General features: G+C 36.3%; 1 protein-coding gene across 2 annotated transcripts in view; it reads right to left on the bottom strand.

The window, feature by feature from the left end:
• FAM185A (family with sequence similarity 185 member A) overlaps positions 1–12,875 on the bottom strand; it is a 76,431-nt gene that overhangs the window by 33,233 nt on the left and 30,323 nt on the right. For both annotated transcript variants that reach the window (XR_005789459.1, XM_040472847.1), the window contains exon 5: positions 2,360–2,401. Coding sequence is in view for 1 of the 2 variants with exons in the window: in XM_040472847.1 (XP_040328781.1) it covers positions 2,360–2,401 (42 nt within the window). In the remaining variant the exon portion in view is untranslated. The remainder of the gene's footprint in view (positions 1–2,359; positions 2,402–12,875) is intronic.

Here is a 12,875-nt window from a genome sequence, read left to right as displayed (position 1 = left end):
AGTGGATTTTTTTCTATAAATATACAGTACAGTACTGTAAATGTATTTTCTCTTCCTAATGATTTTCTTAACATTTTCTTTTCCCTTGCTTACTGTATTGTAAGAATACAATATATAATGCATATAGCATACACAATACGTGTTAAATGACAGTTTGTGTTATTGGTAAGGCTTTCAGTCTACAGTAGGCTATTAGTACTACTTTAATTATTATCTCAACAACCTTGTGCTATGTAAATGGCATCCATTTTATGTAAAAAAAAAATGCAAACTCAGAGACTTGGTAATTTGAGAAAGTCACACAGCTAATATATGGTAGGACCAAAATTTACCACCAAATCTATTTCTAAAGTCTATACTTTTCCACACTACCAGAGATCAAAATATGATAACTTAACAAATGTAAAACTTTTTTTCTTATTGTAAGAGATTCTTCCAAAATAAAACTCAAAGTTTATCAATGATATTTACAAAATAAGAATTCAAGCTTTATTTACCTTCATATATTTGTGGATTTTTAAGAACAACCTAAAGCCATGGACACAATTTATATTTTGATAAAGAAAATTATAAATTATAGTTCTTAACACTGTACTCAGGTCATTTTCTTTGAGTGGACAGAGATTTATCAAAGAAAAAGAAAACATTTCATCTTAAAATCCTTCTAGTACTTAACAGTGAGAAAAAGTTCATATGAAAAATTTACAAGAATTCATAATGTTAATCATTTGTACAGTTTGAAACCATGTTCAGAGATGTAAATTGCTGCTCATTTCATCCTTGCTACTACTATTCTTTTCCAGTATGGATAAATAACCATTTATTTCCACTTTTAGAGAGAAGGGTTTTTCATTTATGTTTCACATTTCCATCCAAGAATAATACTAGCATGATCATATCATATTGCATTATAAATAGTCCTCAAATTCATATCTGCCTAAAAGGCCTTCTAGCTGGTAATGAAATTCCCTGTGCCTCATTTTGCAACATTCTTCTTCTTTCCCCACTTGCTTTAATGCTACAAATGCCACCCATGTCTAGCATTTTCTCTCCCCAGCTGGCTCAGCTTCTTACCAGCATACCTTTTTGTTCACACTAGAAACTTCCTTTAGTATACTTAGGTGTGTCCTCTGATGAAATGGCATGAATAGTTAACAGTAAATCTCAATTTTCCACTGGAACACAGGTAAATCTTTCTGTCTTGTCTTAGTTAAAATGATTTACAACTATCATGAAAGAAGCCTTTATTTTCAACTTAGTCCCTCATTGAACATAAAATTTATAATCTCTGGAAAATTATTTAAAAAGATATGTACTTTAAGTCAGAAAATCTAGGAGTGATAGTGCAAAGGACTAATGGACATGTTCACTATTAAAATCAGTACAAAGAAAGGAAAAATTTAAACCATCGAAAAGGACAAAGCCAAGAGGCCCTGGGCATTCATCCTGGCAATAAGCCACAGCCTCCCCTCAAAGGTCCTCATTTTCCATCCATACTCCCAACACTCTAAGGCCTAAAAACAACCACCACTCTTATGCCTTTGCCTATAGGTAAGCAGGTGCTCCTTGGGATAGAGAAAAACTCTATCTAAACTATCTGGAAAGCTGAACTTTTCTCCCACAGGCACAGCATCACATGTAGTGAAGAGGTCTTAAGTACCATTAGCCACTATTAGTTCTGGCCTGGGATTGGAACAATAATTAAAATGACAATTATTTGTTGAATTTTTACCATATGTCAGACACCATGCTAAAGTACTTTATATATATGATCTCACTTCTTACAATAACCCTCTACAATAGGTACTTATTATAATTTCTATTTTTTTCAGATGTGCAAATTGAAGCACAGAGAAGTTAGGTAATTAGCCCATGTATAGAAAGTGGTGAAATCAGGAGCACCTGGGTGAATCAGTCAGTTAAGTGTCCCAACTTTTGATTTTGCTCAGGTCATGATCTTGTAGTTTCACGAATTCAAGCCCCGTAGGGCTCTGCACTGGCAATGCAGAGCTTGCTTGGGATTCTCTCTCTCTCTCTCTGCCCTTCACCCACTCTCCCTGTCTCTGTCTCCCTCAAATAAATAAATAAACTTTAAAAAAAGAAAGTGGTGAAATCAGAATTCTAACTTTATTCTTATTGATACCAAATCTATAATTATATAATATATACAGGATGATGAGTCAATGAATTTTCAGAAACAATTTTACATAGTCATACATTGGGTCTGCCTATATTTGACTTGCATATCAGGAACATATCAGATTCATGAGCTAAACTTCAGATTTTATTTATAAAATATCACAAATATAACTATTTTTAAAAGCATGCAAAATTTACCAACTAGCAGCTTAGCACATACCTACTGTGATGTTGCCCATGTTGCTGTGTAATGTTATATTGCCTGTAAAAGAGAGAGAGAAAAAAAAGACAATTTTATATATTAGGGAAAGTCTAAAAATGAACTATTATAATATACGGTTTTCTATAACATGGTTGGATATTCACAATATTATTTAATAACACTGTTATTGTTGTTGGCAATTCTTCTCAGTAGTACAAATCTAATAAGAGAATTAGCTGAAACTGAAATAACTACCTTTAGTCATCTATACAAACTCTCTTCCAATATTCCACCTTAATGTTCTCTAGTATAACTACAAAACAAACCACCATACTCTCTGGGAAACGTGGATGAAAAATAATGATACTTCTATAATCCATAAATGAAAAAGTTGCTTAAACATACTATGTATTTTTAACATAAACATTGCTGTATTTATCAGACCACTCAAAGCCAAGTTTTAAGCCAACTAAAATAACACTGAAATAATCTGTGGAAAAAAGTTATTACTGTTATTTTTCAGGCCGTGCTGCCATGTCTGTTAGATTAAAATAGTTTCTGTGCCAAGAGTCAAAGAGTTTGGGGCAGGAATAATGAACACATTGAAGTATGACTAACAAAGAAAAAGGTTTCAGAAGTCTTTTGATGAAAACATATTTTCCAGGAAAAGTATAGGATACTGGAACTGCTCTTCCCAGCCCCCTTTCCCCCAATACCAAAATTCATAGGATTTTTCTTCATATGTGTGTTTATAGACTTATTCCTAGACCCATACGACCTATGTTTACTGTACTGAAAATGTAATCAAGGTTACCTCTTCTGTCAGAATTCCAAAACTACTAAAAGAGTAAAGGAATAAATTTTATCTCACAAATAATCTAGGGTAAATGAACTCATTTATTTAATTTCTTACATCCTGTAAATACCGACATGTATCATCAGCACCTGAGAAAAAGCAAACAAATCACTTGATTCATTTGTCAACAGTCAGATGTATTTTGATTGCAAAAATCAGAGTCTTATATTCCTTCATGTGAGGATATGAACAAGGAGTACAACTGTGTAGAAATAAAACTTGGTTTGTGTGGAGAAATTAAGCTCCTAAAATTATTTTCAAGTCTCAGTAAGTTACAAAGTTATAAAGATCCTTTTAAATGTGTTATGTAAATATTATTTCATCGGTGTGTTCTAGACACTCTCTTCCAATTTTCAAACCCAGTAAATGCAGATTCACCATCACATGCAAACAGCGGCCAAAGATCATATAGCTTCTAAGGTGGCTTTCAAAGATCCCTGACTCCTGGTATTCAAGCCCTTATATAATCTCTTCCCTTCATGCATAGGTTGGACCTAATAATTTAACACAGAAAATAAGGCAAAAGTGATGGGATGTTGTTTCCAAGATTAGGTTACAAAGGAATTCTGGTTTCTGTCTTGGTAGTCCTTTACTGCTCTGACGGAAGCCATCAGCCAACTGCCTAAGAAGCACACTAGGAAGGAATCAATAGAGGCCTCTAATGAACAGGATCTGAACTCAAATCCTGCCAGCAACCACGAGTGAGCTAGGAAGCAGACTGTCCCTTAGTGGAACCTTTAAATGACCCCACAGCCCCAACTGACAGCTTCGTAACAACATCATAAGAGGTCTTGAGGCAGAGGATCCAGTTAAGCCACACCAAGATTCCTGACTCATCCAACTGTAAGATAATAAGTGTTTGTTGCTTTCAGCTGCTAAGTTTTGAGGTAATTTGTTACACAGGAAGAGGTAACTAGCACAGATGTTGAAAGCTAAAAGAGGGGTGCTGCCATAATAAATACTTAAAAATGTAGGAGTAGCTTTGGAACTTGGCAGTGAAGCAGAGGCTGGAAGGATTTTCAAGAGCATGTTAGAGAAAGCCTAAATTGCCTTGAACAGACTGTTAGTAGAAAGCTGAGTATGCTTTCCACAAGGACTCAGATGAAGTGAGGAAAATGTATTTAGAAATTGGAAGAAGGAGGGGCGCCTGGGTGGCTCAGTTGGTTAAGCATCTGGCTTCAGCTCAGGTCATGATCCCAACAGTCTGTGGGTTCGAGCCCCACGTCAGGCTCTGTGCTGACAGCTCAGAGCCTGGAGCCTGCTTCAGATTCTGTATCTCCCTCTCTTTCTGCCCCTCCCTGACTCATATCTGTCTCTATCTCTCTCAAAAATAAACATTAAACAAATTTTTTTAAATAAAAAAAAAAAAGAAATTGGAAGAAGGAGGATCCTTGATAAGTAGTTGTAGAAACTTAGCAATACCATCACCTTCAGTAATGTGCATGCAAAGTAAGAAATGTGCCTTAATGAACTGAGGGATTTAAGATTTCTAAGCAGGTTAAAGTATTGTAAGTGCTACTTTTTTTTTTTTCACTTACTGTAAAATGCAAGAGAATAAAGATAAACTAATCTAAAGAAAGGACTGTTAAACAAACAAGACCAGGGCACAAATAGTTTTGAAAATTCTTAGCCACTCCAAACCATAAGAGACTCTTAACTATAGAGAACAAAACTAAGGGTTGCTGGAGGGGAGGTGGGTGGGGATGGGCTAGATGGGTGATGGGCATTAAGAAGGGCACTTGTGATGAGCACTGGATGTTATATGTAAGTGACAAATCACTAAATTCTACTCCTGAAACCAATACTACACTATACATTAACTAACTTGAATTTAAATAAAATCTTGGAAGAATAAAAATTCAAAAAAGAAAAAAAAGAAAAAGAAAATTCTTAGCCCCCCCAGATGACAAAAGATGTTAAAGGTGGGAATAGCTTTCAAACAAAGTTTGAATCCAAGAGCATTGGCAGAACATGGCCTAAAAATGAAGTTGAGAGGTGACTGCAAAGACCACAGAAAGATCAACAGTGGTACCTTATAATAATAATAATAATCAATTATACAAACAATCCTTTAAAAAGATTAAAAGTATGTTTCACAGATCCTCTCAATCAACAGTCAATGCTTCAGAAAGCTTGAGTGCATTTTACCTCAGTATCTCTGTGGAAGCCCACATTTTGAAGAGATTCTTGGATGTGGCTTTTATCTAATGGAATAAACCCCAATGTGATTCACAGGAGGCTGACAAAATTTTTGAGAGAATAATAACAATAATAGCAAGCACACCGCTAAACTGAACTGAAAGGAACAATGACAGTACAAGGTAAAAAGAGACCACTGGACCCCCAAAATTCTGTCAGGCAGCCGACTGAGAAAATCACTCACACGCAAACATACTTCATGAAAAAGGAAGGATGACTCAGAGGAAGGAACAAAAGCACAGAGGGCAAAGCATGAAATGCTAAATAATTACTCCCAGGCCTTGAGATATAAATCAAGGAAACTCCAATATTTGCCCACCCCAATTTTAAAATCACTATGGAGCAGTGACCTCTTTATGCCTCTCATTTTCCTCCTTTTGAACAGTAAGGTCTATACCAATTATCCTATACCTGTCCCATGATTGTATGTTGGGTGTGCAGGTAGGTTGTGGGGGAGGGGTGGTAAAGGGGGGGGTGGCTAGATAACATCTCTTTAGTTCACAGGTCTTCAGATTCAGAGAAACTGTTCTTGATGAGTTGTACTTAAGCAACTACACCTGAGGAGTCTCATCAGGTGATGAGACTGATTTTGATGTAGAGATTCTGGACTCTGATGCGGTGTATAATGGGATGAAACTTTTAGGAAACTTGGAAGAAAGGAGGTGTATTTTGCATGTGAGAGGGACATTTGGGGGAGGGGCTGGAAGACAGACTGGCCATCCAAAGCCTTACAGGATATCTGGGAAGATATACACATGAAAAATTAAAAATCAGTATTTATTAATAATTATGTGACAGTCCTAAGTTAACAATATGTATTAGGTGCCACGGCCACTCAGAGGAAAGAGACTAAAATGACCAGGCACAGACAACGAGAATGGTCATATTGGAGATATAACTAGAGCCGAGATTTTTAAAAAATTTTTAACGTTCATTTATTTTTGAGAAAGAGAGAGACAGAGCATGAACGGGGGAGGGTCAGAAAGAGAGGGAGACACAGAATCTGAAAACAGGCTCCAGGCTCTGAGCTGTCAGCACAGAGTCCGACGCGGGGCTCGAACTCACAGACCGTGAGATCATGACCTGAGCCGAAGTCGGCCGCTTAACCGACTGAGCCACCCAGGCGCCCCGAGCTGAGATTTTAAACATGGATAAACTTGAATATTCTGAGGAGGAAAATTTTTCTTGGAAGAAGAATAACATAAGCAAAGGTAAAAAAAAAAAGTAGAACTACACATGCTATGTTGAAATCATGCAAATCAGTTAAGCACAAGCAATTAGGCAAGTCTATGAGGACGAAGATCATGTCTTTCTTATTTAGCATTATATCCTGAAAGGTTAGTACAGTGCCCACTACATAGTAAACATTATCATTTTTTAAACAAATGTTCAAATTAAGTTTGGAAAAACATGTGAAGAGCAATCTGTAGAAGAGTCATAGAGTGCTAGTCTTCTACTGAGTTTATCCTAAATTGATGAAGTCAGTGAAGAATTTCAAGATGGATAACAATAAGAAAACCATGCTTTAGGGAGACTAACCTAGTGTGAGACAGTGAAGACATTCACTCAGAATTCTCTTTATTGCTTCCACCTCCTGAACACTTCAAACATAAGTTAAAGTAGACCACTGATTTTTCTGATTATAACTGTTAGTAAAGAACTGTAATAGTTTTATAGTCAGTCCTTTAGCAAGCGAGTCCAGTTGCCCACTCAGGAAGGCAAAAGAGCTTTATTATCTTACACTAGTCTTCAATTAAAGCTATAAAAATTTGCTATTTTTTTAACATTTATTTATTTTTTAGAGAGAGAGAGAGAGAGAGAGAGAGAGAGAGACAGAGAGAGAGAGAGAGATTGTGTGAGCAGGGAGGGGCAGAGAGAAAGGGAGACACAGAAACCGAAGCAGGCTCCAGGTTCTGAGCTGTCAGCACAGAGCCCAACATGGGGCTCGAACTCACGAACCGTGAGATCATGACCTGGGCTGAAGTCAGACATTCAACCAAGCCACCCTGGTGCCCCCCAAAATCTGCTATTTTTTAATGAAAGTATGTTCTTTCTCAAAAAGCCTATCATTAGCACTCATCATGAAAGTAAAGTGACCTCAAAGAAAGTTATGGTTCTTACAGCCATAAAACAGAAGTTTTAGATCAATTAAAGAATGAAGGACTAGTTCATATTATAGTGGGACCTTAGAGTCTCAGACTACATCTTTCTTGAATGTTAAAGAGTTCTGTGCAATAAAAGCATAGTGGAAGGAAAAAACTATGGAAATAAGGAATATTTGTAAATATAAAGAATATTTCAAAATATCTTTGTCAATGCTAAGGATTTTAAATTTATTTTTATTTATTCTGAGAGAGAGAAAAAGAGAGAAAGTGGGGGAGGGGCAGAAAGAGAGGGAGAGAGAGAATCCCAAGCAGGCTCAGTGCTGTTAGCACAGAGCCCAATGTGGGGCTTGAACTCACGAACCGCGAGACCATAACCTAAGCTGAAGTCATGAGTCGGATGCTTAACTGACTGAGCTACCCAGGTGCCCCATGTCAATACTAAAGGATTTTTAAAGCAATAAATAAAAAATGTATTTTTAGGGGCGCCTGGGTGGCGCAGTCGGTTAAGCGTCCGACTTCAGCCAGGTCACGATCTCGCGGTCCGTGAGTTCGAGCCCCGCGTCAGGCTCTGGGCTGATGGCTCAGAGCCTGGAGCCTGTTTCCAATTCTGTGTCTCCCTCTCTCTCTGCCCCTCCCCCGTTCATGCTCTGTCTCTCTCTGTCCCAAAAATAAATAAACGTTGAAAAAAAATTTTTTTTTAAATGTATTTTTAACTCATATCAAAATATTTAGGAAACTCTACCCTAAACAGAAATATTCCAAAGTCATGAGAATATACAAAATGGACCTTTTACCTCAAATACTTTGTGGAATTAGGTAGAATATTTAAAAGGTGATAACTAAGTGAGCATCATTAGCACAGTTTTCTATATGTTGGTTCCACCTATTTCATCTCCAACCACTAAAAACAATAAACAAATCAACTACTTTAGAGGGGTGGATCTATGTAAAAGGCTTCTTTGTAATAAAGGAGACACCACATGGTTTGTACTATGTGTGTGTATTCTTCTTTCAAGTTATGTTAACTTCTCCATAAACCCCAGTGTTTGAGAAAATATATTGCTTTTTTCAGCCAGTAATTCTTCATTCTAGTATGGTCAGAAGGAAAAATAAACTATCAATTAGAGATAAACATTAGTTTATTTTTCTCCACTAAAATAAATGTGATTATGGTTTAAAAAGCACATATCCTCAGTTTCCCAAGGGAATTTTACTTTTTTTTTTTTTTTTTTTTTTTTTTTTTTTTGAGAGAGCACGTGCATGCAAGTTGGAAAGGGACAGAGGGAGACGGAGAGAGAGAATCTTAAGCAGGCTCCATACCCAGCATGGAGCCTGATGCGGGCTCAATCCTACAATGTGAGATTGTGACCTGAGCCAAAATCAAGAATCAGATGCTTAAACAACTAAGCCAGCCAGGCCAAACATTTAAAGAATAGTTAATACTTACTCTTCTTAAACTGTTCCAAAAAATAGAAATGGAAGGAAAACTTCCAAACTCATTCTATGAGGCCAGCATTACCTTGATTCCAAAACCAAAGACCCCACAAAAAGGAGAATTATAAGCCAATATCCCTGATGAATATGGATGCAAAAATTCTCAACAAGATACCAGTAAATTAAATCCAACAGTACTTTTGAAGATTACTCACCACGATCAAGTGGGGTTTATTCCTGGGCTGCAAAGGGAGTTTAATATTTGCAATTTAAGCAATGTGATACACTAAATTAATACAAGAAAGGATAAGAACTGTATGATCCTCTCAACAGATGCACAAAAAGTATTTGACAAAGTACAGCATCCATTCTTGATAAAAACCATCAACAAAGTGAGCATAGAAGGAACTTGCCTTAACATCATAAAGGCCATAACATGAAAGACCCACAGCTAATATCATTCTCAATGAGGAAAAACTGACAGCTTTTCCTCTACAGTCAGGAACAAGACATTCTCATCATTATTTAATGTAGTACTGGAATGTACTAGCCTCAGCAATCAGACAAAAAAGAAATAAGTGATCCCAACTGGCAAGGAAGACGTCAAACCTTCACTATTCACAGGTGACATGATACTCTATGTAGAAAACCTGAAACACTCCACCAAAAAATTGTTACAATACATGAATTCATTAAAAGTTGCAAGACACAAAATCAACATACAGAAATCTGTTACATTTCGATACACCAATAATGAAGCAGCAGAAAGAGAAATCAAGGAATGGATCCCATTTATAATTGCACCAAAAACCACAGGATACCTAGGAATTAACCTAACCAAGGTAAAAGATCTGTACTCTGAAAATTAAAGAACACTTACCAAAGAACTTGAAGAGGACACAAAGAAATGAAAAAACATTCCATGCTCATGGATTGGAAGAACAAATATTGTTAAAATGTCTATACTACCCAAAGCCATCTACACATTTAATGCAATCCCTATCAAAATACCACCAGCACTTTTCATAGAGTTAGAACAAATAATCTTAAAATTTGTTTGGAACCACAAAAGACCCTGAATAGCTCAAGCCATCCTGAAAAAGAAAAACAAAGCTGGAGGCATCACAATTCCGGAGTCCAAGTTATATTACAAAGCTGTAGTCATCAAGACAGTATGGTAATGGCACAAAAACAGACACATATATCAGTGGAACAGTATAGAAAGTCCAGAAATGGACCGACAACTATATGGTTAACTAATCTTCGACAAAGCAAGAAAGAACATCCAATGGAAAAAAGACAGTCTCTTCAACAAATAGTGTTGGAAAAACTGGACAGCAATATGCAGAAGAATGAAAGTGGACTACTTTCTTACACCATACACAAAAATAAATTCAAAATGGATGAAAGACCTTAAATGTGAGAAAGGGAACCATCAAAATCCTAGAGGAGGGGTGCCTGTGTAGAGTATATTACGCTAAGCAAAATAAGTCAGTCAGAGAAAGACAAATCACATATAATTTCACTGATATGTGGAATTTAAGACACAAAACAGATGAACATAGGGGAAGTAAGAAAAAAAAGAGGGAGACAAACCTTAAGAGACTCTTAACTATTGAGAACAAACAGGGTTAGTGGAGAAGAGGTGGGCAAAGTATGGGCTAAATGGGTGATGGGTACTGAGGAGGGCACTTGTGATGAGCCCTGGGTGTTATATGTAAGTGATAAATCACTAAATTCTACCCCTGAAACCAGTATTCCATTATATGTGAACTAACTAGAATTTAAATAAAAACTTGAAACAAAAAATAAAATAAAATAAAATAAAATAAAATAAAATAAAATAAATAAAAAGCACATAACATCAATAATCCAAACGGAGCAAGCAAATATCCTTAAAGGTTAAATTCTTTTTGTATTTTGAGGAGGTGGGAGGAGGGTGAGAAGTAAGGGAGGCACTTCCCATTTGCAAGCCACAGTTCTAAACGCTAAGAATATAGAGATGAATAAAACATGATCCTTTCTATTGAGGAATTTATAATTAGGCAAGAATGTACAGATCAATGGAAGGCCAGAGATGAGGAGCAGATGCTTTCAATGAGTACTGAAAAATTACTAAAAGTCAATGAGGTAAAGAAAGGTGGGAAAAGCATTTGAAGACTATCAACAGAATGATCAGTAGGTCTAAGACTCTAATCAAGGACTCAGGAATATAAAACAGGTAAGAATATATTCAGATAAGTAAGAGATTATGTAATTCCGGAAGGCACAGGGTCCAAACAGAAAGTTAGGCCAATCATCCACTCAATCGGAAAGGTTTGAATAAGAGAATGCTATGTTGAATGTGTATTTCTAATAAACAACCATAGGCTACAGTAAGGAGGATGGAGTTGATGAAAGAAAGACTGGAAGCCAAGGTATTGCTGAGTTGAGGCAAGAGATGACAAGAGTCTGAAATAGAACAGTAGAAATTAGAAAGAGATGAGATAGAATGAGGAAATATTTAGCTAATAAAACCCACGTAAATTTGGTGATTAATTAGATGATTCGGAGGTGAGAGAGAGAGGAATCTAGGATTACTTCAATCTTTCTAGCTTGGGGAGTTTGGTACATGGTAATATCAGAAATTGAAAATAGAAATAAAGGAGGAAAAACACATTATGGATAAGGTTTGTCAGGGGGAGAGGAAAATAAGAAAAAAAAAGTTAGAAATGTTGAGTTTGAGATGCCTGTAAAGATCCAATTAGCTATATCTACCAAGCAGATGGATGTATAAGTCAGAAGTCAGGGCTAGAGATACAGATTTGAATTACCAGAATACAAGAGTAGTTAAGACTCAAAATCATGTAAGATGCCCAAGGAAAAGAAAGAAGCAAAACAACAATAAAACAGGATGAAATCTTGGAGAATACCAAGGGAATGGGAAAAGGAGGAGCTCATAGAAGTTTGAGAAAGATCAATTATAAATATAAGACATGAAAAAGACTGCCAGTGCCCACTAATATTTGTGGCTTTTCTCCTGCCTTAGAACACTGCTAAACTCTCAATCTCAGCCTCTTGCAGTTTGATAAAGTCATTTAAAATATTCTGGCTAGGGAGAAAAGATGAAACAAAACAAAAAAGACCAAAAGACTAGAAAGTACCAGAGAACAGCACCAGAAACTCTGGCAACACAATGGCAATAAGTTCCTATCTTTCAGTACTCACTCTAAATGTCAATGGACTAAATGCTCCAATAAAAAGACACAGGGTAATAGAAAGGATAAGAAAACAATATACACCTAACTGATGTTTACAAGAGAACCATTTTAGACCTAAAGACACCTTCAGATTGAAAGTAAGGGGATAGAGAACCATCTATGATGGTAATGGTTGCCAAAAGAAAGCCAGAGTAGCCATACTTATATCAGACAATCTAGATTTTAAAATAAAGACTGTAACAAGAGATGACGAAGGGCATTATTACATAATTAACAGGTCTATCCACCAAGAAGATCTAGCAATTGTACACACTTATGCCCCCAACATGAAATTATCCAAATATATAAATCAATTAATCACAAACATAAAGAAACTTATTGGTAATAATACCATAATAATAGGGGATTTCAACACCTCACTTACAGCAATGGACAAATCATCTAAACAGAATATCAACAAGGAAACAATGGCTTTGAATGACACACTGGATCAGATGGACCTAATTGATACATTCAGAACATTTCATCCTATAACAGTGGAATATACATTCTTCTTGAGTGTACACAGAACATTCTCCAGAATAGATTTGTGTGCTGGGACACAAATTAGCCCTCAACAAGTACAAAAAGATTGAGATCATACCGTGCATATCTTCAGACCACAATGCCATGAAACTCGAAATCGACCACAATGCCATGAAACTCGAAATCAACCACAAGAAAAAATTTGGAAAGACAGC

The sequence above is a fragment of the Herpailurus yagouaroundi genome, unplaced genomic scaffold, assembly GCF_014898765.1.
Source record: "Herpailurus yagouaroundi ecotype Mexico unplaced genomic scaffold, PumYag 100, whole genome shotgun sequence".
NCBI lineage: Eukaryota > Metazoa > Chordata > Mammalia > Carnivora > Felidae > Herpailurus > Herpailurus yagouaroundi.
The sequence above is the reverse complement of the archived record's forward strand: the minus strand, read 5'-3'. Positions and strand labels throughout refer to the sequence as shown.